Raw genomic sequence first — 25,303 nt, 5'->3', positions numbered from 1 at the left:
ACATGATCTTCAGAAATCATAATAATATACTGATTTACTGATCAACAAACATAGTATTATTATTAATAATATCAATATGTAAAACAGTTGAGTAAATGTTTTTCAGGATTCTTTGATGAATAGAAAGATCCAAAGATCAGCATTTATCTGAAATAAATAGCTTTTGCAACATTATACACTACACCATTCAAAAGATGTATATATTTTTTCTTTTTTGGAAAGAAGTTATAAAACTTAATACTTATATTTAGCAAGGATGCTTTAAATTGCTCAAAAGTGATGATAAAGACATTGTTACAAAAGCTGCTATTTCAGATAAATTCTACTCCGCTGTTTAACAAATGTTTTAGAAAAGATGTATAATAGAAAAGATGTATAGGTAGAGCATGTAGACTGGCAACTTTATCAAAAGCATCCTCTACGGATTAATAACAGCGGCGCTCACAGTAGGTCTGTCAGCGACGGTCCTGCTTTCAGCCTGGCACAGGGTCCAAAACATTTTCTGATCACAAGTGATCAGTCAGAAGACTGAGGGTTTCATGCAAATACACTTTCAAAACTTTGGTCTGTTTGTCTGGCTGACACATCCACTTCTGATCAGCAAAAGCATGTACCTGCACTCTCAGAAACCAGGGCCATGCGTACGGAGGAAGAGTGAGCAGCAGATGACTGTAGAGTCTCTCTCCGTCCAGTCCATGACCGTCCTTCAGCACAACGGCGGCCATTCCTGCTCGACCCTCATACCCTGCAAAACACCAGCGCTCCGTCACCAGATCTAGCTCTTCAGAAGGGTTTGCACTGTTAAATCAAACCACTTCTCAACTGAAACTGCTGGGAACTTACGAAATGTAGTTAACCGTTTATTTCATCAAAATTGAAAAACGCGATTTTAAAAAAGTAGAGAGCAAAACAACATTTAAATACAGTTCAGAAGTGCACTGTACTCCTGTCTAGTAGCAGGTGTCAGACTGGACGCACCTGGTACAGTGACCCCGTACACACTGACGTCCAGCAGAAAGTCCAGGCAGCCCAGCACTTCAGACACCTCCGTGGTGGACACATTTTCTCCTTTCCACCTGCAAAACAACACGATCAGTGAGCAAACAACATCCTCCAGTGCTCACAGAGAGCCAGAGGAGATCACTTTGACCTTAGGAGGTAAAACTAAAACCAACTGCTCCCCGGACACCACAACGTTAGCTGCCCACTGCTCCGGGTGTGTGTTCACTGCTGTGTGTGTGTGTGTGTGTGTGTGCGCACTTGGATGGGTTCAATGCAGAGCACAAATTCTGAGTATGGGTCACCATACTTGGCCACACGTCAAGATGTCACACGTCACATTTTATCAAGAACTGACGCATTAAACATGATGGTTATATCTCAAGCATGTTTGTTGGTACTCAATGTTGATTGGGTGAATTCACATTATAAACGGTTTATTGTACAGGTAGTTACTCTCCGCTCTAAACTAATGTGCTGCTATATTACTGCACGCGCACAGAAACATTCAGGAGTGCAGAAAATGATTGTCAATGCTGTCTTGTCATTTATCAGATTAAAAACAGAAGAGTTACAGCATATTCTTTCTGTTTATGAAGTAACTGCAACCCTCAGCTTCGCCATAATAGAGAGACACAGCACAGACAAAGTGAGTTAAACAGTCATTTAACATAGACTTGGGCTAATCTTAGTGTTTCAATAAACCATGCTAAAACTACTCTTCTAGGATTGTGGGGTATTTCTTTTTTGTTTAATATTCTGAACAGAACTTTCTGATATTTAAAAAAATACTGACTTTTTTTTGCCGCAAATGTCATCATCATGGAGTAAAGGCAAAGCGTTCAGGGGTGCGTTCCCAAAAGCAACTATGGTTGCAAGTTGCGTCGCTACAATAGAGTTCAATGGAGCTAACGACGCTCTTGGGAAGCAGTTGAGCAGGAAACGGCGACTCTGCAGCGGAGCGAGTATTGAATGCTTGGTGTGCGAAAGGGAAATGTTTGTCGCTCCACTCATTCTCTCCTCTACAGGCTGTAAGTGATGGAAAACAGCCCATCTGCATTGTGAGAACTGTTTTGGGCTCAGTGTGTCCCTTCCTGTACTGGAGAACGTTTTTCCAAATACACCATGAGGAATTACTGTATTACTCTTTGTTCTGAGCAGAGGCTGTGTTAGACTTTAACATTGCTGACAGGGTCGTAAACATTCTGTCAATCTATTATTACCCGTCATTTTCATTTTCATTATAATAACACATTTAATTGTTTTTATTTTTGTTCACATTTCTGTTTGAGCACAGGCTTATGCTTTTATTTATTCATGAGAACAGATGAACAGAGACTGTGGGTCACTTTTCATTTTTCACCCCACTAAAAACAACAATATGCTAGGGCTAGGTTAAAAAAAAGAGACTTTCTGATTTTAATAGATTCATTCATTTTTATGAACCAATATTGATTCTTAAATCCCAATCAATTCTGTTTTCAGTTTATGAATTAAGTGTACATAGTGCGTCTCCCATCCAATCGGAATAGGCTAAGCTTTGTGGGTTATTACTTTTGATATGAAACGAAGTCTCAGATATCAAATTTGGTCCATTTTATTAAGAAATTAGCGCGATAAATACCGTTTTGGCGCTCTAATGTGGCATGATAGATCTCTGTAGACACCTCAGATCAAGCGAGGCGGCAGCGCAGGGACCTGATCATCTCTTTCGCTTTACTAGCGTGTACTCGCCTGTGCATAATCAAACGCAGAGCAAAAGAACAGTGACAGTCTTATTTTTGTTCTGGAGGCTCTGCTGCCACGCTAGAGCGCCGTCGCCACCTACTGAACAGGGGTGGGAATTACAGTTACAAATCACAATAGATCCCCCTTAGTGTAATCTGGCAAAGTGATGGATGGCCTTCAGATTTTTCTGTCACTGCTAAAAAAAATTCTGTAAATGATGGAAAATGTTCGGTTAACGTGACCTCTGGTCTGAGCGTGCTGTGAGAAGAAACATCAAACTAAACGGTTTGTCAAGCACAGTGTGCCTCTACAGGTGGGGTCACGTCACCGCTCTCGCTGTCTCACTTCACTGGAAGCAGATTACAAACTCAAACACAGATAAACGCAGGCACCTGCTAGAACTGGCTTCTCTTCTGCATTACACTCAGCTGGCACTGCTGCTGCTGCTCATTTCATTTGGGTAAAAGCGTCTTCTGAAGAATCAATGTCAATGTAAAGTCTACACAGGGTGTGCATGTTCATATGTGTGTGTGTCAAAGGTTTCTCTGTGGGGGTTCAGATCACGTAAGACCGCTCTGCTCAGACAGGAAATTCCCAAAGCTGCTTCCCAACAAGTCCCTGAAGGGTTTGAAGTCTGCATCAACGGAGCCACTTCTCACAGAATCCTACCAAAGCATTATCATGTCATTATGACCGGTGACTGCTCTTGGAGCTTAAAGCTGCGATACAGTTCTCCACGACACAGCCACATTTACAAGCATGAGGGAAAACACTGTGAAATAAAGACCTGAATGTGTCTCCAATCCTGTCTTTGAAGTAGACGAAGTCTCGGTGGTCCTGAAGCATCAGGTCTCCTGTGTTGAAGTACACATCTCCCGTCTTAAAGACGTCCCTCAGCAGCTTCTTCTCTGACATGGCTTTATCGCCCGCGTATCCCAGGAAAGGGTTAGTGAACGTCACTGGAGCCACCAGTAACCCTGCTTCCCCTGAAAACACATCTGGGATGAGCATATCACTCAAAACACAGCTCAGAGATTCTGCAGACCTTATGATTTCACATCTTCAGTTCATTTCCACCAGTTCTCCTCATATGAAAAATAACTTTGTTCCAAACCAGCATAAACATGACGGAAAGCAAAGCCCCTCACAATGTCATCATTTACATAAAGATAACAGCCCTAAAACGTCCCCTTACCAGTGATCACACGGCAGTACTCTAACTACAACCCCAATTCCAGAAAAGTTGGGACATTTTGTAAAATGCGATAAAATCAAGAATCTGTAGTTTGTTAACTGTCTTTAACGTTAATTTAATTGACAAAGGTGCAATTGAAATAGTTCCAATGTTTCACTGACTAACTTCAATGTATTTTGTAAATATAAACTATTTTGATGCCTGCAACCCACTCCACAAAAGCTGGGACAGAGGCATAATACAAGTGAAAAGATTCTAGAAATGTCCAAGATAAACAGTTTGAAACGGTCCACGATAAGCAGGGCCCGTTTCAGAAAGAGCTTATGCTCAGAGTCAGGTACCGTGGTAACATACTCTGTGAACCTAACCTGGTCGGGAGCAGCTTTTCTTCGGTAAACCCAGAGTTTCTTTCGGTCTCCTCCCTCTTTTTAAAGTGTTAGCGAAGTTTAAATAGCCTACCTTATTCATTCATTCATTCATGCTGCAAAATTGCTTTTCTTACTGAGTTTTTTTTTGCTGTCTTATTTCAAGAACAAATATCAAAAAATTCTTAATATGAATTGTATAGATTAAAAATGGTCTAAGATATTTAGTCTTTGTTTCCTGGGGGATTTTCCGGTTAAGTGCATTTCATGTAAAACAAGTAAAACCACCATAAGGTAAGAAAAATAATCTTAATGCAAACAGAAACAAGAATATTTGTAATTTCTTACTCCATTGGCAGATAATTTACAAAATAAGAAAAATGCGCTTTAAAACATCGGCGATGCAGAGCACATTATTAGTCCGCTGTATGCAGATTTTAAGGAAAGCGTGCGTCGCTCTCACGCTCTTTCTGAGAATTCTTCCTGGGCACAAATCCGTCAAAGAGGAGTATCACAGGACTGTAGGTCAGTGGTGTAGAAATGGGTTTAAATGAGGCTGATCTGATAAATGACGCTCACTCGATAACATCTTTCGGTGACCTCTGGAAGGAACCCAATATTCAGGATTCAGTTTGGAAGCACATCCCCACCAGCGCTCCTTCTGAAAATGAAGCGGATTACTGATGGAATGGAAGGATGCCAGGTGGAGGAGTAGCTACGAGATGCTGTACCCATAGCTGTTAAATCAACACAAATTATTCACCATTGTTTTGGTCATCTTCATTTTCTACAAATGCAAAAGCAAAAGTTATTCTTTTTACTTTTGGATTTGAAAGTTCTTCCAATACTTGACCATCTCCTCTTCATCTGTCAGTGGTGCTTGCTGTCGACTGAGTAGAAGTCAAGCCAGCTTTATTTATAGCGCTTTTAACAGTACAGATTGTGTCAAAGCACTCAACAGTATCAGACCGGAGGATAGAGTGTCAGTAATGTATAGAAATAACACTCAATTTAATTCATTTAGTTCTCCTCTGGCCGGGATATTATTCTTTACATATTGTTTTAATTAAAAATGTAAATGTATAAATGTATTAATTTCTATTTTATATTGTTGTAATTTCTAACAATAATAGTATAATGTAGTTAGGTTAGGGTTAGGATTGTAACAGGTTGGATTAGAGAGGATTTAATTATGTGAAGAGTGTTAGACTATGAGGAAAAAGCTGCAGTGCACTCAAACAGACACTGAATGATAAAGTCAAATGTTTGTAAAGTCCTTTAGCCCATGAACCTTTCATACTTGAAGCTTTACCTTGATTGAATTGTGTTTTATACTTCATTTTTAGCTGTTGCCACATTCTTGTTTCTTTTCGCTCTCTTTTTTTTTGCCATGGGATACCATTGAAATAAATTAGTCAATAATTTACAGTTTTCTCCTCTGATATTATGACAGTTATTGAGTTATTAAGAGTTATTGAGAATTAAACTTGCGTATTGACAGAAGAATGGGGACGTCTTTTTGGCGGGAGCTGTTACCACGGTGAATCATATCATATTGTGAATCATAATATACGAACATTTGTCATGTTATGGGGGTGCATCAGTGCAAACGGCATGGGTGAAGATACCATTGACATGGAGGCATATATTGGGATTGTACAGCAACATTTCATGGGAAGTCCATGGATATTAGATCAAGACAATGCCAGCTCTCATTCTGCATGTGCTACAACAGCGTGGTTTCATAGACTTATGTGGATGCGACTGTCTGGCCAGCAGATCTGTGTCCTATTGAAAAAGTATGGCCCATCATGAAAGGGAGAATCAGACAACAATGACTATGGACTGTTGAACAGCTGAAGTCTTGTAGCAAGTGTGACTGGGCATCCTTAATTCCCAGATGATTAAAATGTGTAATTAAAAGCAAAGGTGATTTGACAGTGGTAAACGTGCCTCTGTCCAAACGTTTTTAGAGTGTGTTGTAGCCATCAAAAATCTAAATGTGTTTATATTTACAATATAAAATTAAGTTGGCCAGTGAAAACATTGGACATTTTTTCTTTGTACTTTAATCAATTAAATAAAGGTTAAAGAGAACTGAACAAATAACATTCTTCATTGTATGGCATTTCACAAAACATCCCAACTTTTCTGGAATTGGGCTTGTAGTACAGGTGCATCTCAAAAAATTTGAATATCATGAAAAAGTAGATTTTTTCTTGTTACTTATTTCAAAAAGTGAAACTTTCATATATTTTAGATTCATTACATGTAAAGTAAAACATTTCAAACGTTGTTTTGTTTTAATGTTGATGATTATAGCTTACAGCTCATGAAAGTCAAAATCCAGCATCTCAAAATATTAGAATATTTCCTAAAATCAATCAAAAAAAAGGATTTGCAAAGCAGGAAAGTTCAAGTAGTTTAAAGTATGTTGATTTCTGCACTCAATACTTGGTCGGGGCTCCTTTAGCACAAACTCCAGCATCAGTGAGGAATGGCATGGAAGCGATCAGCCTGTGGCTCTGCTGAGGCACTATTGAGTCTTCAGCTCATCTGTTGGATCCACTGTTTCTCATCTTTCTCTTGAAAATATCCCATAGATTCCATATGGGGTTCAGGTCAGGCATGTTGGCTGGCCAATCAAGCACAGTAATATCATGGTCAGCAAACCAATTGGAAGTGTTTTTGGCTCTGTGGACAAGTGCTAAAGTCCTGCTGGGAAATGAAATCAGCATCTCCATAAAGCTTGCCAGCAGATGGAAGCATGAAGTGCTCTAAAATCTCCTGGTAGACGGCTGCATTGACTGTGGACTTCAGAAAACACAGTGGACCGACACCAGCAGACGTCACAGCAGCCCAAATCATCTCTGACTTCAGAAACTTCCCGGAATTTATACTGTATTGATAGTCATTTAATGAAACTCAAATGTAAATATTCTAATATTTTGAGATACTGATTTTTGACTTTCATGAGCTGTAAGCTCTAATCATCAACATTAAAACAAAAAACTTTTGAAATGTTTTACTTTACATGTAATTAATCTAAAATATATGAAAGTTTCACTTTTTGAAAAAAGTTACAAGGAAAAAAAAATATTCAAATTACACGATATTCAAATTTTTTGAGATGCACCTGTATGGTGAAGTGACATACGGCCAAGTATAGTGACCTATACTCAGAATTTGTGCTCTGCATTTAACCCATCCAACGTGCACACACACACCGCAGTGAACACACACACACACACCGCAGTGAACACACACACACACACACACCGCAGTGAACACACACACACACACACAACCCGCAGTGAACACACACACACACACACACACCGCAGTGAACACACACACACACACACCGCAGTGAACACACACACACACCGCAGTGAACACACACACACACACACACACGCACCGCAGTGAACACACACACACACCGCAGTGAACACACACACACACACACACAGCAGTGAACACACACACACACAGCAGTGAACACACACACACAGCAGTGAACACACACACACACACAGCAGTGAACACACACACAGCAGTGAACACACACACACACACACACAGCAGTGAACACACACACACACACACACAGCAGTGAACACACACACACACACACACACACACACACACACACAGCAGTGAACACACACACACACACACACACACAGCAGTGAACACACACACACACACACAGCAGTGAACACACACACACACACAGCAGTGAACACACACACACACACACACACACACACACACACACGCAGTGAACACACACACACACACACACACAGCAGTGAACACACACACACACACACACACACACACAGCAGTGAACACACACACACACACACACACACACACACAGCAGTGAACACACACACACACACACACACACACACAGCAGTGAACACACACACACACACAGCAGTGAACACACACACACACACACACACACACACACACAGCAGTGAACACACCTACAATCCCAGCCGGCCCGAGACTCGAACCCACAACCTTTGAATTACGAGTCCCACTCTCTAACCATTAGCTCACCACTTCCCTGAAGTCGTGACATGGTCCCGTTGTCTGCTCTTAAAGAGTAATGTACATAAAAGCAGATATAATGATCTCACCTTTACTCACTTTAATGCAGTGCCCTGTGTCTGTCCGTGTGGGCTCAAACGTTTGTGGATCACATTTTAAAAACTCGAACGGCAAATTGAGCTGAAATAAAACAGAGAAAAGATCCTCATCACAAAAGTACATTTCACATTTCATTTACACATTTATAAACTCTTAATTTTATTAAACAGTTGCATTAAAAATCCTCAAATTTAATAAAAACAGACCTTATTAAAATAACTGGCTCGGCCAATCGGACCAATTTCATCAGTGTAATTAACGAAGCCAATGCTGGCCTCCGTTAAACCATAAGATTCACGAATTTGGATTTTTCCAAAACGTCTGAGAAACTCTTTCCAAACATCAGCTCTGAGACCGCTTCCTGCAGCGAGGCGAACTTTATGAGCCACTTCCTCTGCAGTCTGTGGACAAGAAATGGGTGTGAAAATAATCAGAAACATCTTTAACAATTTATCAACATCAACTAACAGAAATCTTTGATGAAAAAAATGATACAGTACATATTTCAGCATATAATACAAAGTTTAGTACCTTCGGCTGATTGACCAGATATCGACAGAGCTCTCCGATATACTGAAACACAGTCACATCATACTTCACACAGTCCTTCCAAAACTGGCTGGCAGAGAACTTCCTCTTCAAAACACACGTCGCCCCTGAAACCCAACGCCCAACATTAGGATCATGACTGCAGTCACAGTGCAGTAAAGCAGTTATTCTGCTGCAGCGGTGATGTGTTTGCAGTCGTGACGGTCATATTGTGTTGGGTGGATCGTACCGAGCTCGATGCAGCCGCCGATGCCGAGCAGCGACGCAGACATGTGGTAGAGCGGCAGCGTCACATAGACTCGGTCACGGGCGCGAGCGCCACACAAACGCAGGAAAGCCATGCACATCACTGCTTTGATGTGACTGATCCGAGCAGCCTTCGGCAGCCCTGAGGAACACAGACAGAGCAACAGAACACAGAGATGAAGCTTTTAGAGCTGGCCAGGTTCCTGCAGAAGTCCACATCATGACCTACTGCTCAGAATCAACCATTGTACAACTCAGAATAGAATAGACATACATACACATAGGAGATGATGTGTGAAGATGAAATGTAAAAATACAATATAGACTCCACAAAACAACAAGATATACAGAATACAACACAAACTCCGCTCTAGTAGGGTTCAACGGGGTAAAGGCCCACCTTAAGACAAAATGTGCTATTCACTGTGCGTAAAATGTATAATTGCAGAACAAATATATACGTTGTTGAATCGTTATTGAACGATTTTGTGAGAAAATAAACAATTCAAGTTGTTTATTTTGTTTAAAATCTTGGTGAAATCCAGAATAAATGTATGAGGAGGCAAGAGGGGGCTTTTACCCCACACAAATACTTCAGCAACAATAATGTTTTAATAATGTCCAAGTTAATACTTGTTCAAAACAATCACTTTAGCAAAGTTTGTACTATGTTCTGCTTATTTTGAAAAATAAAATAATTCATTTTTGTTCAATAAATATACTGCCATTAAAATGTTAATATAAAAACATATTTAAAAATACAGAAACAACATTTTAATAAGTAAAGATTCTGAAAGCATTGAAGGAGATCCAATAATATTTAAATATATATTTACAGTAGTAACAACATTTTATTTTATTTTATGATATGATTAATATCATGTTTTTAAATATGATGGTTTCATTCTAAACATGGCGATTATCTCTAATATGGACACCCAACATATCAGAAGAAGAAGAATGAGCTTTATTGGTCAGGTATGTTTACACATACAAGGAATTTGTTATAGTGACAGAAGCTCCACAGTGCAACAGAAGGACAGTAACAGGACAGGACACAGGTAATGAAACAAAATAACAGGAAATAACAGCCAATGACCAATGTACAAAGCAGCAAAAAAAAAAAAAAAAATACACAATATATAATATAGGCGACTATGTATGTACAGGTCAAGTATGATGTGCAAATTAGAAATGAGAAAATAAAATAAGTGAGTGTGGTGAATGGATAATGTATTAGTTGTGTGTTCTACGTTTATTTATTGAGTGTTCATGAGATGGATTGCCTGAGGGAAGAAACTGTTCCTGTGTCTGGTCGTTCTGGTGCTCAGAGCTCTGTAGCGTCCACCAGACGGTAACAGTTCAAAGAGGGAGTGTGCTGGATGTGAGGGGTCCAGAGTGATTTTACCAGCCCTTTTGCTCACTCTGGATGAGTACAGTTCTTGGAGAGTGGGGAGGGTTGTACCAATGATTCGCTCAGCAGTCCGGACTACCCTCCGTAGTCTTCTGAGGTCAGATTTGGTAGCTGAGCTGAACCAGACAGTTATTGAGGTGCAGAGGATGGATTCAATGATGGCAGAGTAGAACTGTTTCAGTAAGTCCTGTGGCAGGTTGAACTTCCTCAGCTGGCGAAGAAAGTACAACCTCTGCTGGGCCTTCATGACAATGGAGTCTATGTGAATGTCCCACTTCAGGTCCTGAGAGATGGTGGTGCCCAGGAATCTGAATGACTCCACTGCAGTCACAGTGCTGTTCATGATGGTAAGTGGGGGGAGAGCAGGGGGGTTTCTCCTGAAGTCCACGATCAGCTCCACAGTTTTGAGCGTGTTAAGCTCCAGGTTGTTGAGACTGCACCAGACAGCCAGCTCCTTAACCTCCTGTCTGTAAGCAGACTCGTCACCGTCCTGGATGAGGCCGATCAGTTTGGTGTCGTCTGCAAACTTCAGGAGCTTGACAGAGGGGTGTTTAGATGTGCAGTCGTTGGTGTAGAGGGAGAAGAGCAGTGGGGAGAGTACGCAGCCCTGAGGAGCTCCAGTGCTGATGGTACGAGTGCTGGATGTGAATTTACCAAGCTTTACTAACTGCTGTCTGTCTGTCAGGAAGCTGTTGATCCACTGGCAGACGGAGGTGGGGACGGAGAGCTGAGTTAGTTTATTCTGAAGGGTTTCTGTGATAATGGTGTTAAAGCAGAGCTGAAGTCCACAAACAGGATCCTCACATAAGTCCCTGGTCTGTCCAGATGCTGCAGGATGAAGTGCAGTCCCATGTTGACTGCATCATCCACAGACCTGTTTGCTCTGTAGGCAAACTGCAGGGGGTCCAGTAAGGGTCCAGTGATGTCCTTCAGATGAGCCAGAACCAGTCTTTCGAATGATTTCATGGCTACAGACGTTAGTGCCAAAGGTCTGTAGTCATTAAGTCCAGTAATTTTGGGTTTCTTTGGGACGGGGATGATGGTGGAGCGTTTGAAGCATGAAGAGACTTTACACAGCTCCAGTGATCTGTTGAAGATCTGTGTGAAGATGGGGGCCAGCTGCTCAGCACAGATTTTTAGGCACAGATTTTTCTCTCCACCCTCAATACCACGACTGAGGTGCCCTTGAGCAAGGCACCGAACCCCCAACTGCTCCCCGGGCGCCGCAGCATAAACGGCTGCATAAATAATCCTTTATATGATATTTACCATCTGAATCTAACCATGCCATGTCAACAAATGGAAAAGTCAGCCATCTATTAATTATCATGTTAATTACTGTTCATCTTTAGCCCCAACAGCACGGATGCTTTTTACCCTAAATACCATACTTTTACATATTCTTTCGTTATTTAAAAACTGTTGCTTTAATCATCTTAAACTAAACTGAAAATCATAAAGAAGACCTTTGTTTCAAAATATGCGTTCATTTTAGCGATTCTAATTTGTTACTTAAATCTACAACATTAAAATAAAAAAAACATCAAATATTAGATCAAGTAAGCACAGAATCAGCTTTGCTCTGCTGCGCACGCTCGAGTCAAGGATCAGACAAATTTGCACATGCATCTTGAAAAGCAAATGTTCTGGAAAGTGCTACGCCACGTTTTTGTGCCATTTAGCGGTTTAGAGGAAGATAATATCAAAGGTGCCTTTTACCCTGTTGTACCCTACAGAAAGTCCCCTACAGACTAATAGGCTAATAGGTAATCATATTAGGCTGAGAACTAATGATTACTCAGTGAAATACAGTTCATAGAAAACAGTGAAACAGTCAAAGAAATATTGCTAACACTTTACTTAAAGCCTACATTATAAAAGTAGATTAATGCATTAATTATGCCTTGTAATGCACATAATGCATAATCTCATGAATAATTGTAACCACAATTGTTTATGACAACATATAACGTATTACAAAACACATTAGGAATAATTATAATGCATTATACCCTTTAATAATCCTTTATAATGGATTATACATAAAGGCTTTAAGTAAAGTGTTACCAAAATCTTTAATAAGACTTTTAATTGCAGCATGTGAACAAATAATTGATATTTACTCAAACTACTAACTGCATCAGCATTAAGTGTGCTATTACAACATTACACACCATGCTCATGCATTCATTTACAGTGATGGGTCTGAAGTGTTTTTCTTCCTTTGGTTCTTTTGATAATGACTGTATGTTTTGTGATAGTTATACTGAGTACTGAAGAGTGGCTATATGACCATACAAATGAAGAAGTCGTACACAACTACTACAGACATGCAGATATCATCTTCAGCATTGAGATGACCGCCTGTGAGTTTAACAGCTGTTCTGAGGTGACAGCGCTGTCTGGACTGTACCTGTGGTGCCAGATGTGAAGATGAAGAGGAAGGTGGACAGGAGGTTGGGCTGAGGGCCGTCGGTCAGGGGTTTCTCTGGAGAGGCAGATTCCAGTTTGTCCAGCAGCGTCCCGATGCTCTGGTGTGAGGATCTCTCCGCTGTCACCCAGACCTGCACCCCAGCGTCCATCAGCGCCGGCAGCACCTCATCCACACTCCTGACCAGATCTGCAAACACAGCGGTCATCACGCGGCTGCAGGACTCATGTGCTCAAACAGAAGACTATAGATGCTGTGCGTTTCAGAGTAATGATATGCTAATATAGTAAAAGAACAGAAACAGTTGTATGAACATTCTGATCTGATCTGATTTGTTGAAATTTATAAAAGCTTATTGATTGCTGCAGACTAACCTGATAATTTACCGCTCACATTCTCCCAAATTCAGTGCTCAAACTGTGGTAAACTGAACTAATAGAACTGAAGACCACTGAACTCAGCAGTCCTTGTGATTGTTTTGAGTCAAGTTTACCAATTAGTGTAATTTAAACCCCCATAGACTTGATGACAGGATGAATGTTCTGGATCAGTCTCAGACTCAAGTCTAATAAACGCTTATGAACATCCCACAAACACTCTCTCCTCAAACTTTCTTTTATTTTGTTCTGTAAGTGTTCAGTCAGACTAGGCTTTCTTGAAGAAATGTGTTGTTTGTAAAAGTTGCTGGCAAATTTTATTTTCAAAACATACAACAAGCAACAAGTGAAGCAACCCAACCGAACACAAACTCCCTTGAGGCTGTATGTGAAGACACGAGATGAACATGTTCAAGCTCGCTTCCGCTTGATGGGGCAGAGTGAGAGGAAGTAAAGTCGCAATGTCTCTTACAGATGTGTAATGAGTCAGCACATGTATCTGGTTATACCTGCGCGTCGCGTGCGTTGCGGTGACGCTTACCTGAGCCAATGACGAGCGCTCTCGCTCCGCAGCTGCGCAAACAGTGCTGCAGCGACTGGGACTTGATGTTAAAGTTGAGAAACGCGACCTCGCAGCCCAGTTTACAGAGACCGAACCAGACGCAGATGAAGTCCGTCTCGTTGCTCATCAGCAGCGCCACAGTATCGCCGTGTTTCAGACCGCAGTGCGCATTCAGCACGCTCGCGAATCTGTTGCTGCGCGCGTCCGCGTCTCTGTACGAGAGGATCTGCTCCTCGAACACAATGAAGGGCTTCTCCGGGGTGTTTCTGGCTTGCAGCTCAAAGCAATGTAGATATGTGACAACTCCGCGCTTCATCCTCGCCTTCATCGCGCTCCCCACGCGCCGAACTCTCGCGTAATACATCAGATCGTGCCAAAAGTAGGGGTAAAACTTCCTCTGAACGAGCAGAATAGTGGCTATCCCCACGGCCAGAGTGCTGATGGCCCAGTTCATGGTGACTCACACTGAAGAGAAGTGTTTGTGTTGCGCTGCTGGAATCTTCAGCCCATATTTAAATACTCTCACACGCTACTGCGCATGCGCAAGACTCTCCAAACCATTATATTCCTGCAAGCTCGGTTTCTTTCCGCAGACCGCCGCTCAAACCATCGCACCCAAGCACATATTTACACATATATCACCAGGAAGCATACACAGGTTTGCTTTTAAGTGCACACCTCTTATAATCAAATACAGCATCTTGGCTCTAACCTACTGACACATATAAAAGTTTAAAAATAACATTAATAAAAGTCGTAGTTCCTTGCTAATGGGCCTTGAGTCTGGAAATAAAGTTGAAGACGAAAAATATACCCTCTCTATATTACATAGTAATTCATGATCAAATTGGTGAATCTGCATTGCTTTCCATCACTGCAACCAGGATGCTGTCATTTATATAAAACATTCACACAATTAGAAAAGTATGGCAATAAACACACAATAACCTTTGTATTGCCCATAAGTGCACAGTTAATAATTCACCGACTAAGTGACACTTTAACACATATTTATTATATAAGTTACACTTAGTGTTCATTTTATTAGGCAATCAGATTTGTTCAGCGTTGAAAACAATTGACCATGGAGCGCTCTTTAGAAGTTCTGGATAAAGATAAGCAGCTCGAAGCTCAGTTTATAAGTGCTATATACAGTAGGTATAGGTAGAGAGTCTCACAGAAACCTCTTCTGCTTCATTCTTATCAGAAACAGAAACAAAATAGTTGCAACTACCTAAATTGTCATGAAACAGGTCCATGGACTTTCATTCGCTCGTCACCAGAGGTCACTCTTCTATCAAATCGACTCTCATATATCACCCTGCACTGCATTTCCCATCATTCATTGCACTAAGTACACACAGCTGTCTCAATCACACGCTCACACCTGAGAAGTATCACACAATCACACACCCTACTTAAACCATGGACTTCCTCTTCCTCTCTGCTGAGTATTGTTCTGCGTATAGCACACTCATACTGTTAGCTGCCTTACCGCGCCGTCTGTGGTTCTGTTTAGTACTAGTATTGTTCTGCATTTATTACTCCCCTAGTTTTAGTTTCTTGTTTTCTAGTCTGTGTTTCCTGGATTTACCCTTGTCTCGCCGTTCGGACTCTGTTTGTACCTTATCTGGACTATCACTTGTTTCTGGATTACCCCTGTTGTCAAGCCCTCTGGATATTGTTCACCGATCAAAGACCCACGCTTGCCCTCTGGATTATTCCTGTATCTTGTCTGTGCCATACCTGTGTGCTGATGTTTGACCCTGCTTGTGCTGACCACGTGTTTGTTTAATAAAGTCTGCAAATGGATCCACACGTCTCACGTCTCCTTCTCCCTGTTACAGTAAATAATGATAGCGGAATTAACAGTTTCATATAATTAAAGAACATAATTTTATTTGCAGAGTCTGGTAATCCCACCCAGACACGTAACTGTACATTTAAACGCTGACAAATAAACACGGTCCTAACTGTTTAGGCAGATAGGCTAATCTCTTAAAGGACATCTTGATAATCAATACCTTACCTTCATAGCCATGAACACATTTTTAAAATCCTATACAATTTTAAAGCCTTTATTTCTCAACTCTGTACAGTAAAATTCACTTTATTAAATGCTCACTTTTCATTCATGAGGACGACATGAAGAAATGTGCCAAAAACGTGTCTTAGGGAAAAATAAAGACTTTAAGATGAACTGGAATTACCATTATAACCAGCAGAGGATCACGCACTGGCTGAAGCTGCCATTTAAACTCCCTGGGTTTTTCACGTCTTGCTTTTTGATTTATTATAAACTAAATATTATTACAAATTTAGTACTTTATCACACTGAAGTATAAAGAATAGCAAGTGCAGGAAGTCACAAAGTCACTTAAATAAGGCCAGACAACAGCCTATAATGCTGAATTATTTAAATACCTATATAGTCAAATACAAATTAAATAAGTAGGTATAACAATTAAATAATGCATTCAATATTTTGAAATGTTTAGATTTAAATTAATAACTACATCGTTGAAGTTTTATCCTGTTGTAGTTTTGTTACTCTGAATTTAGTCTGAATCACTTCAAGGTGCAATAGGTGATTGTCTTCAGAAATATTTCTTGTTATGCTGGTTGCAAGTCTCTTCACATCCCGATAGCAATCATTAAGTGAAGTGGTCTAAATGCATTTATCTGTATTTATATATTCTGTGGAAGGCGTAGGATCTTGGTTCAAGTTGCGATCCCGTACGCTGTTACTACTTTAACACTGTTGCTGCGATCGTTGTTTTTCATGTTTGCGGGGGTGACGATAATAACGTGATATTTAGCCCCTGGAATGAACATTTTACCAGGGGAACCCCACCAAAAAAACTGTATTTTTCCCCCTTGAAATGCAATTGGATCTTCCTTCTTGGTACTGTAGTACTTTTACTAACTTTGCTATAGTTTTCTCACCGGTGAATGCACATGATGTATTGTAGTAATGTTGTCTCTGGTCGTCTGGTCTGTGTGTGCATTCATGCGTTCGTGCTTTGGACAGCAATAGAGTGGATCGGATCGGCTGTTAGCATGAAACTGGTTCCTCAACAAAAAGTCAATAGGATTTTTCCATAGGCTTTTGGAATATCGCCAAAAATAAGCTCTGTGTTCAATCATAGTTCATGAAACTTACACGTTTTGCCATCAAGATAATCTTCACAAAATAATGTAACTTTGACAAATTTTGAAGCCTAAATAAAAGCGCCCGAACTGAAAAGATAAACGTAGGCCATAAATGAACTACAGCACCAGGGTCGCTCTCCTTCAGCGTCACCACCACCGCGCTACCGACAATTTATTCAAACTTATTTTTAACGTTGAGTGAAAAGTATTTACTCTGTGTTTGAATTTTAATCCACGCTACATGAAGCTTGTCATATAAACTGGAATAAATACAAAACTAGAGCCAAACTAAAACTGAAATGAGGCATTAGCAATAAATAGTATCGAGAATAAATGAAATAATCTTAACTAAAGGACATTTAAATCCACGTATTTCTGTACATTTCGAAATAAAGTGCATTAAAAGCAGAGGTGTCAAGTAACGAAGTACAAATACTTCGTTACCTTACTTAAGTAGAAATTTTGGTTATCTATACTTTACTGGAGTAATTATTTTTCAGCCGACTTTTTACTTCTACTCCTTACATTTTCACGCAATTATCTGTACTTTCTACTCCTTACATTTTAAAAATAGCCTCGTTACTCCTATTTCATTTCGGCTCGTTTTCATTCCGGCTTGTCATCGTCATGGGCGTTGCTAGGCCATTTTTAGGGGGGCTTTAGCACCCCTACATTTCTGCTCAGCCCCCCTAAAAATCTTGCGATTCTTCCTCCTTTAAATTTCAAACAGCAGCACACTTCGGCTCCTCTCCATCTTTCTGCGCGTTCTTCAATCCACAGACTGCGGTGGCGCAGAGGAGAGGACAAGTGTGTGTTTATCCATAGATTGTTATAACATCTACATCTGTGCAGTTCTTTGTCTTAAATACAGTTTACAGAAAGTCATGGGAGAGCAATCGGTTTCCAATCTTCTGTAAAGTTTTCGCTGCATTCACCACTCATCACACCACAGCTGTTTCCTTCAGCGAAAGCCCTTAACACATTATACGCATACTTTATAAAACCATCACGTTATTGCTATTTTCATTTGAAAATTTAGCTTTCAATATAGAGCTTAATATTACAGTGCATGTGGCATTAACTACCATACAGTTCTGCATAGAAGTGATTAAAGACAGTGACAGACAGCACTCAGTCAGTGCACTCATTTTAATATCAGAGTGATTGACAGATTGAAACATTGTGTGTCCTTCTCACAGACTGCTTCAGTTTTGCTGTTTTTTTATTTTTTATTTTTTTACTTTTAAAAGTTAATCACAGCACCCACATAGTTTAATCCATTGTCCAGCCTTATAGCTGTGTTGTTTATATTGCTAATATGGATAGTCAGTGTAAGTTTAAAGTGATATGATGTTTTATGTTTACAATTTTCTGTTTGTACTTGAGCATAGAAAAAGATTTGTACTAGTAATGCAAACAGTAACATTTTTGGTTTGTACAGTAACCAGGTGTGTGTGTGTGTGTGTGTGTGTGTGTGTGTGTGTGTGTGAGATCAGGTAGACTTGTATTTGGCTTGTACTCGGATGTTATACCCATCTATGCAATACAGTGGAATACTGCAATACGTTTAGTATACCATCCTACCCTATTAATACATTTTTTTGTAAATATTTATTTATTTTTTATTATTATACCATCATTGGGGGCTGAGCCCCCCTAAAATGAAAATCCTAGCATCGCCCTTGGTCATCGCTGAAAAAAAAAATATAAATAATAAAAACCTATCCAGATAAATGGCGCCATCCGGATAGAGAGAATTGTGGTTGGATGAGAATATAAACCTATGCCATTCCGACACCCTATTGGTTTGTACGTGATCCATCGCACCTGCACATGACACAAATCCCGTCACACTCAAAAAAGATTATTTCTTAAGTTATTATTTCTCCACTACTGGCTCATTTATCAAACGGGTGCTTTCTCTTCGTCCGTTGCCCTCACAGATTCCTGCAGCTAAGCTTGGATGTACATTTACATTCCAATAAAGGTTATTGATGACATGCCTCTGAAGTTTGGCTTTTTGCACCATTACAATACTTACAGGCAACTAGTCATCATATCTTCCGCTCCATGAAACACGTTAATGCTCAGTAGTACACATATATGGTTTTTTAATGTATTTGCATTGTACTAAAATGCGTTCATTTTCAGTGGGCACATATCCGGCTGAAACAGGTAGCCTAGTGCATCCCACATTTTTCAACATTAACATTTTAATATAACATTATAGTCATTATGGCCTTTAGAAAAATGTTTTTTTGAGGAGGTGGGGTAGTGCACAATAGGCCCCTGTGCCGCGGCCTAAGCTTTTGTCCTTAATGGCATTTATTTTCCTTCCATTACTTTTACTTTTATACTTTAAGTAGTTTTGAAACCAGTACTTTTACACTTTTACTTGAGTAAAAAACTTGAGTTGATACTTCAACTTCTACAGAAGTCTTTTTAAACCCTAGTATCTATACTTCTACTTGAGTAATGAATGTGAATACTTTTGACACCACTGATTAAAAGTCAATAAATCCTTGATTAAAATGAATATTTTAATTAAAAACGTATCCCCGTGTATTTAATCTATTAAATAACAGCAGAGTGCGCGAGTTTTTGGATATTGTAAGATTAAACTTATTTTAGTGAACAAAGTACCATATTTCAGCTCTCATTTTGTTACACAAAATGTTATTTTATCCTTGCTTCTAGGAAATCCTCAATCTATATGCTTTCTAACAGCTTCATGTGGCCGTAAACATTTAATTTTAACATGGCTTTAAGCACTGTGCATCATTAAAGTTTCACTTTCACCACGTAAAGCCGGTAAATGTGGTGTTTACATGTAATAATCGTAATATGAGTTTACCTTATGAACCCAGAGTCTCCGCATCAGTAGGAAAGTGATAAACTCCAGTGTCTTCCCTCCGAAGACATTTCGGGGCAAAGCAAAAAAACATTGTTGAACAACAATATAAAATTGCCGGAGACTATTCGTTGGTTATTCTACAATTAATTGTATTACAAAGTATACTACAACTGGAAAATACTGTAAATTGATCAACTGTTCGGCGTGATGAGGTTGAATGTCTCTGACAGCACCTGTAGTCCCATTTAGCAACTTGTTAGTGCTGTCTTTTTAAAGAAACGTAACAGTTTAAAAAAATCACGAGTGTAGTGTAACTGGTGTGTTTTATGTCGTAGAATAAAACGTGAAAGTATCTTGAGCTTGTGTGAACCACGGACCTTATTTAAGGGATTTAACCAAAATCCCATTAAAAAATCCCATTGACTCTAAAATGCTAAAATGCTAACTCGCTTCCGGGTTTTGCCTACAAAGTGACATCATAGTTCCACCACTCTATTTGCAGGGAGGGTTCAGTGCTATCAGGCTAAAGTTAGCATTTTCCCAGATCTCCTACTGCACCTTTAATGCACAGCTCTATTTTGACACCAGCTCATCAGACGCTTCGTTCCGTTGCCACTGTCATCGTGTTTGTCATTCCTGAAACTGTATACGTGGACATTTGGTCCTCTTAGACAAACAAAACTTTTCTCCAAATTGAGAATGGATTATGTTGCGAAACCGAGCAAAGGCTCTCTTACAGCACAGTCCAGCTGACCGGAAATGACTGAGCTGGCTTATCTAAAGCCAGGAATTAATCCTGCATATGGTCAATTGTGCATTTTATTTTTTAGGATTCACGGATGAATAAAAAGTTCAAAAGAACAGAATTTATTTAACCCTCTATCGCATGGTGTGCCCACATGGCAACATACACTTTGTGTTCATTTCCTTGCCACTGTCTTTTTAAGAGAACATTCTCATTTTTTTTGTTGGAAAGAGAAGACCTTAGTTAAGCCAATGATGTGCTTTGGTTAAGTCACATGACATTTCTGATAGACTGCAGTTGTTGCTGAAAGCAAACTGAAACGTCAGTAACAAACAAGGACCAACCCGTGCACAAAAAAATCGTAAAGATCACATAAGTTATAGACATATTCACTACTCAGAAAAGTTATGAAATTAGTTTTTGGTAAATCAATCAAATGTATGTGTTGCCAAGCGGCAACACTGTGCAATAGTGGAATGATATCAATGCAATAGTTTAGCTTGCTAGTAAGGTCAGCTGCAATCTGTTAAGCTGTAACAATAACGTCATTAATGCTAGTGATGTTGATTAGTAGTATGTTAATGGCATGTGTATAATGGATAAAATCACATTTAAATGGTAATTTTACTTTTGATTGCATGAATACAGGAAACATTACATCAGTGAGCCACTGGCCTACCATGGCGTCTCAAAAAGGCAGATGCAAGTATCCTGGCTGTAAGGGTATTGTTAGGATGAAGTGCACCAAGTGTGAGGTGTACCTGTGTCTCACCTGTTCAAAACTGTTTTGTGAAGTTTCATACATAAAGCTTCAAGGATTATGGGGGAATCATAAGATGTTGAATTTTCATGAACTGCAGTGTTTTTGGTTTTATGTCAGTGTTTTACGATGCATGATATACAGTATTATATTTGTTTTAACTGTATAAATTTGAAATTTAAATAATATTCATGAAAAATGTAATAAAATTCAAAGAATATAAAGCATTATCCTGCTAAAAAGAATGGAATAAATAAAAGCAGAAGTTGTTGGAAAGTATGTACAAGGTTATAAGTACTGTGTTAAAGCTTATAATAGCACCAATTGAATCACCACAAACATTTCTGAGGAAAAATATGAACTATAAGTAAACTTACACTTATTCTAAGTTAGATCCACTATTGTACTGTGGTGCACACAACGGGGAGGAGCGAGGCACACGAGACGAGGATAAACTCAAAATAACAGTCTTTAATAAATCCAAACAGGGCAAGACAAGGCAGGACACACACACTGGAACACCGGGAGCAGTAGACCAGACGAAAACTAGGGTAAAGGGACACATTAACACTTCCATTTTTGAGATCAGATTATAAAAACAAACAATTATTTATTATCCTGCTTGGTGTCTTAACCAATTGATGTGTTTGATACTATATACCTCCTATAATTTGAAGTCAATCAGATCATTGAACACTGAGATAGGGGAGAGTGGGGTAAAGTGAGACATTTTTTACATTTGCTTCCCTCTAAGCGAGCTAAAATGATATATCAGTAAAATTTACACATTTCCCATTAATTCAGGATGTTTCCTAGCAATGGAAATTATCAGAATGTATTCAGGACGAAGGTCAGTGAAAATATGACTGTTTTTAAAAAAGTCGTCTTGTGTCTCACTTTACCCCAGCTTAGGGGTAAACTGAGGCACACCAGAGAAATCAAGGGGGTAAACTGATCCACTTACAATTTCCACTCTGAAGCTACCATAACAACACATGTTGTAACAGTTAGAATCCTGACAGCAAGCTTGACAACCACACATTCCAGAACTAATGTCGGACTAGTAACAGAATCATGGGGATTGGTCAATTAAGCAATTTTTTTTTTCTTAACACTTGAAAGTAACTCTGAACAAAATCAAATACAACAGAATATCATTCAAAATGTTTTAATTAACATTCAAATGACAGATAGAACCAGTTAGATTAGAACACAGTCTGAGGGTCAGAACACAGGACCCTTAGAGCCAGCTAGTGTCTGGGGGTCAGAGCAAAGGACAATCAGAACCAGCTAGAACAGCCTGGGACTCACTCTCTTAGACCCACCTGGATTAGAACATCAGCCTACTGTCATATTCTGAATGAATGAATGATGCATTTATATAGCACTTTATATTCTTTATATTTATATTCTACAACTAGGCCTACTCTACATGCCAGCCCTGAAGGTTACAGGGAAAGATGAGGAGTTGCTCTCTCCGTGTGGTTCCTCCAGGCCTTTTAGGTTGAGGCAGCGTCTTCACCACATCACTTTTATGAACATGTGCCACATCATTTTCCTTTATAGCAAATGTGGGTCTCTCCCACTCTTTCGTGTTTCCCTGGATTCTTCTGAGAAATTGTGCAAGTATTTCGTCATCCTCAATTTTCTTAACCATGCCAATGTAACGGACGCTCCTGTGTTTGGTTGCAAAGTTAACTATGACAAAGTCACCCATGGACAGATCTGTGTTTCCTTGATCACTTCTCTCATCCTCTTCGTCAGACACATTATCAATTGAGACAGGGACATCACTCTCCTCAGAGCTGCTAACTATGATATTCTTTTTGGTTGCCTTCTTTTCCGGTTTTCCCTTTCCTTTGCTATTTTTTTGCTTTTTCCCTGCCAGTTTCTTTTGTCTTTCTTTATAAGCCTTTTCAATTGCCTGCTTCTCAGGGGTATCAGTTAGGATGGCTGTCTTCACACGCTTTCGTTTGGTTTGTGTTCTGGGGGGACATTTGGGAAGTGGTAGGATTTCACGAAGAGACACATATCCAGGTCGGCTGGGAACACGTGGCACATCTGAGTCAGCTGGCGAGGCACATCCATGTGGACCATGCGCAGTGGATGGATTAGCATCAGCGAGTGCATTATCTGCTGCGGGTGGTTCATCTGCAGTGGGTGGACCATCCGGATCATCTGCAGTGGCAGGCTGCAGCTCAGGGTTTGGCCGGTCAGACACAATGGATGGTGCAAACGCTTCATCAGGGAAAATTTCTCGGTTATATGGGAAAATCCCAGAGGACCTAAATCCAGAAGTGATGTTGCGTGGTGTCATTTTGCTGACATGAAGGCCTCATTCACAAGTCCTGCAATCTGGTAGATCGAGACTCTTTTGCCAGGATTGGATCTCATCCACCCACCAAGAGCTCGGCTGTATTGGGTCTTGAACGGGCCAAACACGGTCACGTCGAGAGGCTGCATATGATGGGATGTGTGGGGTGGGAGGGTGAGCAGAACAATACCGTTGCTGTTCACTATTTCTACTGCCTTGAGTGAGATGTGAGCCTTAAGATTATCCAGAATTAGCAGCATGGGACGGTCAGGGGTGCAGTTAGTGTGCTGTATCAGGTGATCAAGGAACTCAGCCCAGGTGTCTTCATTCATCCATCCCGTTCTGGTGGAGGTACCTTTGGCTCCTGGAGGTGCTCCTATCATGAAGCAGTCCTTAAACTTGGCAGGGACAGGGATATTGTTTTTCTCTGCGTATTCAAATGCCAGTTGACGGCACTTAACTGGAGGAAGGCCATGGAACTGTTCAGCTAGTTGTTTCAAGTGTTTGGCAAGCTCCTCCTCCATCTTGTCTGTGAATATTCTCTTTGCCTCAGCTACTGCACCCCAGGCTACTGATGTTACTGATTTAAAAATAAAACTTATGTAATGTAATATTACATTAAAATATGTTTAAGACTAAACTTAACTTGTGCCTCATGTCTCACTTTACCCCATAGCATTTGTCTCACTTTACCCCACCGCCACATTTTAGAAAAAAACGATCTCTCTTACCAATTTAGGGTAATCTTCAGCTAGCATCATCACATGGTTTTATATGTTGGTAGTTCATCAACATGTATGATATAAGTTTTTCTACCTGAATCAATTTGCTTTGGCACAACAGTTGATTAAGTTGACAGCAAGAACATTTACTTTTACATGAAAAAAAAATATTTGTGTGAAAAAAACATGCTTACCACAGCACCATGAGGTCCACTCCTTCATGGCCAAGGTGAAATGGGAGGGGCTTGAAAACATAATGGTCACATGACCACAAATGTGTTCCGTTGCCTAGATGCAGGGGGTGTCTCACATTACCCCACTCTCCCCTACGGGTCTCCATGGCTGTGTTTAAATTCAGGGTCTGCATCCTCCTTAGGATCCTTCCTACCCGGTTGAAGGAGGAGGGATCCTCCGACGTCCGCAAAACCCGGAAGTCGGTGTTTGTGAATTTGGACAGCCTACCCTTCTTTCAGTTCCCTCCCTTACCCGTTGCTCATATCCTGTCGCCTAGCAACCGTGACAGCGCCAAGCAAGAAGCGGGAAAATGGACAAACAAAGAGTTATTCTCATTTTAATTATTTTGGAAGAAATAAAGCAATTAAATAAATTAAATACTTTCTTTGCTCGTTGTCGGAGAGTTTTTTATATCAGACTACAAGACAGTCACATCCAGGTAAGCCATTATAGCCTATTTTTATTTGTTTTTAAGTATTCTACTAATTTCT

At 40.1% G+C, this 25,303-nt stretch overlaps 1 protein-coding gene across 1 annotated transcript in view; it reads right to left on the bottom strand.

The window, feature by feature from the left end:
- LOC306864233 (long-chain fatty acid transport protein 6-like) overlaps nucleotides 1-14,568 on the bottom strand; it is an 18,118-nt gene extending 3,550 nt beyond the window's left edge. The window contains exons 1-9 of the mRNA XM_079408085.1: nucleotides 14,010-14,568; nucleotides 13,074-13,280; nucleotides 9,230-9,388; nucleotides 8,983-9,107; nucleotides 8,658-8,852; nucleotides 8,442-8,532; nucleotides 3,515-3,713; nucleotides 979-1,076; nucleotides 615-745 (exon numbers count right to left, since the gene is read on the bottom strand). Of these exons, the coding sequence (XP_079264211.1) occupies nucleotides 615-745; nucleotides 979-1,076; nucleotides 3,515-3,713; nucleotides 8,442-8,532; nucleotides 8,658-8,852; nucleotides 8,983-9,107; nucleotides 9,230-9,388; nucleotides 13,074-13,280; nucleotides 14,010-14,484 (1,680 nt within the window). The 5' untranslated portion in view covers nucleotides 14,485-14,568. The remainder of the gene's footprint in view (nucleotides 1-614; nucleotides 746-978; nucleotides 1,077-3,514; nucleotides 3,714-8,441; nucleotides 8,533-8,657; nucleotides 8,853-8,982; nucleotides 9,108-9,229; nucleotides 9,389-13,073; nucleotides 13,281-14,009) is intronic.
- Nucleotides 14,569-25,303: the final 10,735 nt, after the last annotated feature.

Source organism: Barbus barbus (assembly GCF_936440315.1).
Source record: "Barbus barbus genome assembly, chromosome: 45".
NCBI lineage: Eukaryota > Metazoa > Chordata > Actinopteri > Cypriniformes > Cyprinidae > Barbus > Barbus barbus.
This window is presented reverse-complemented; position numbering and strand designations above follow the sequence as displayed.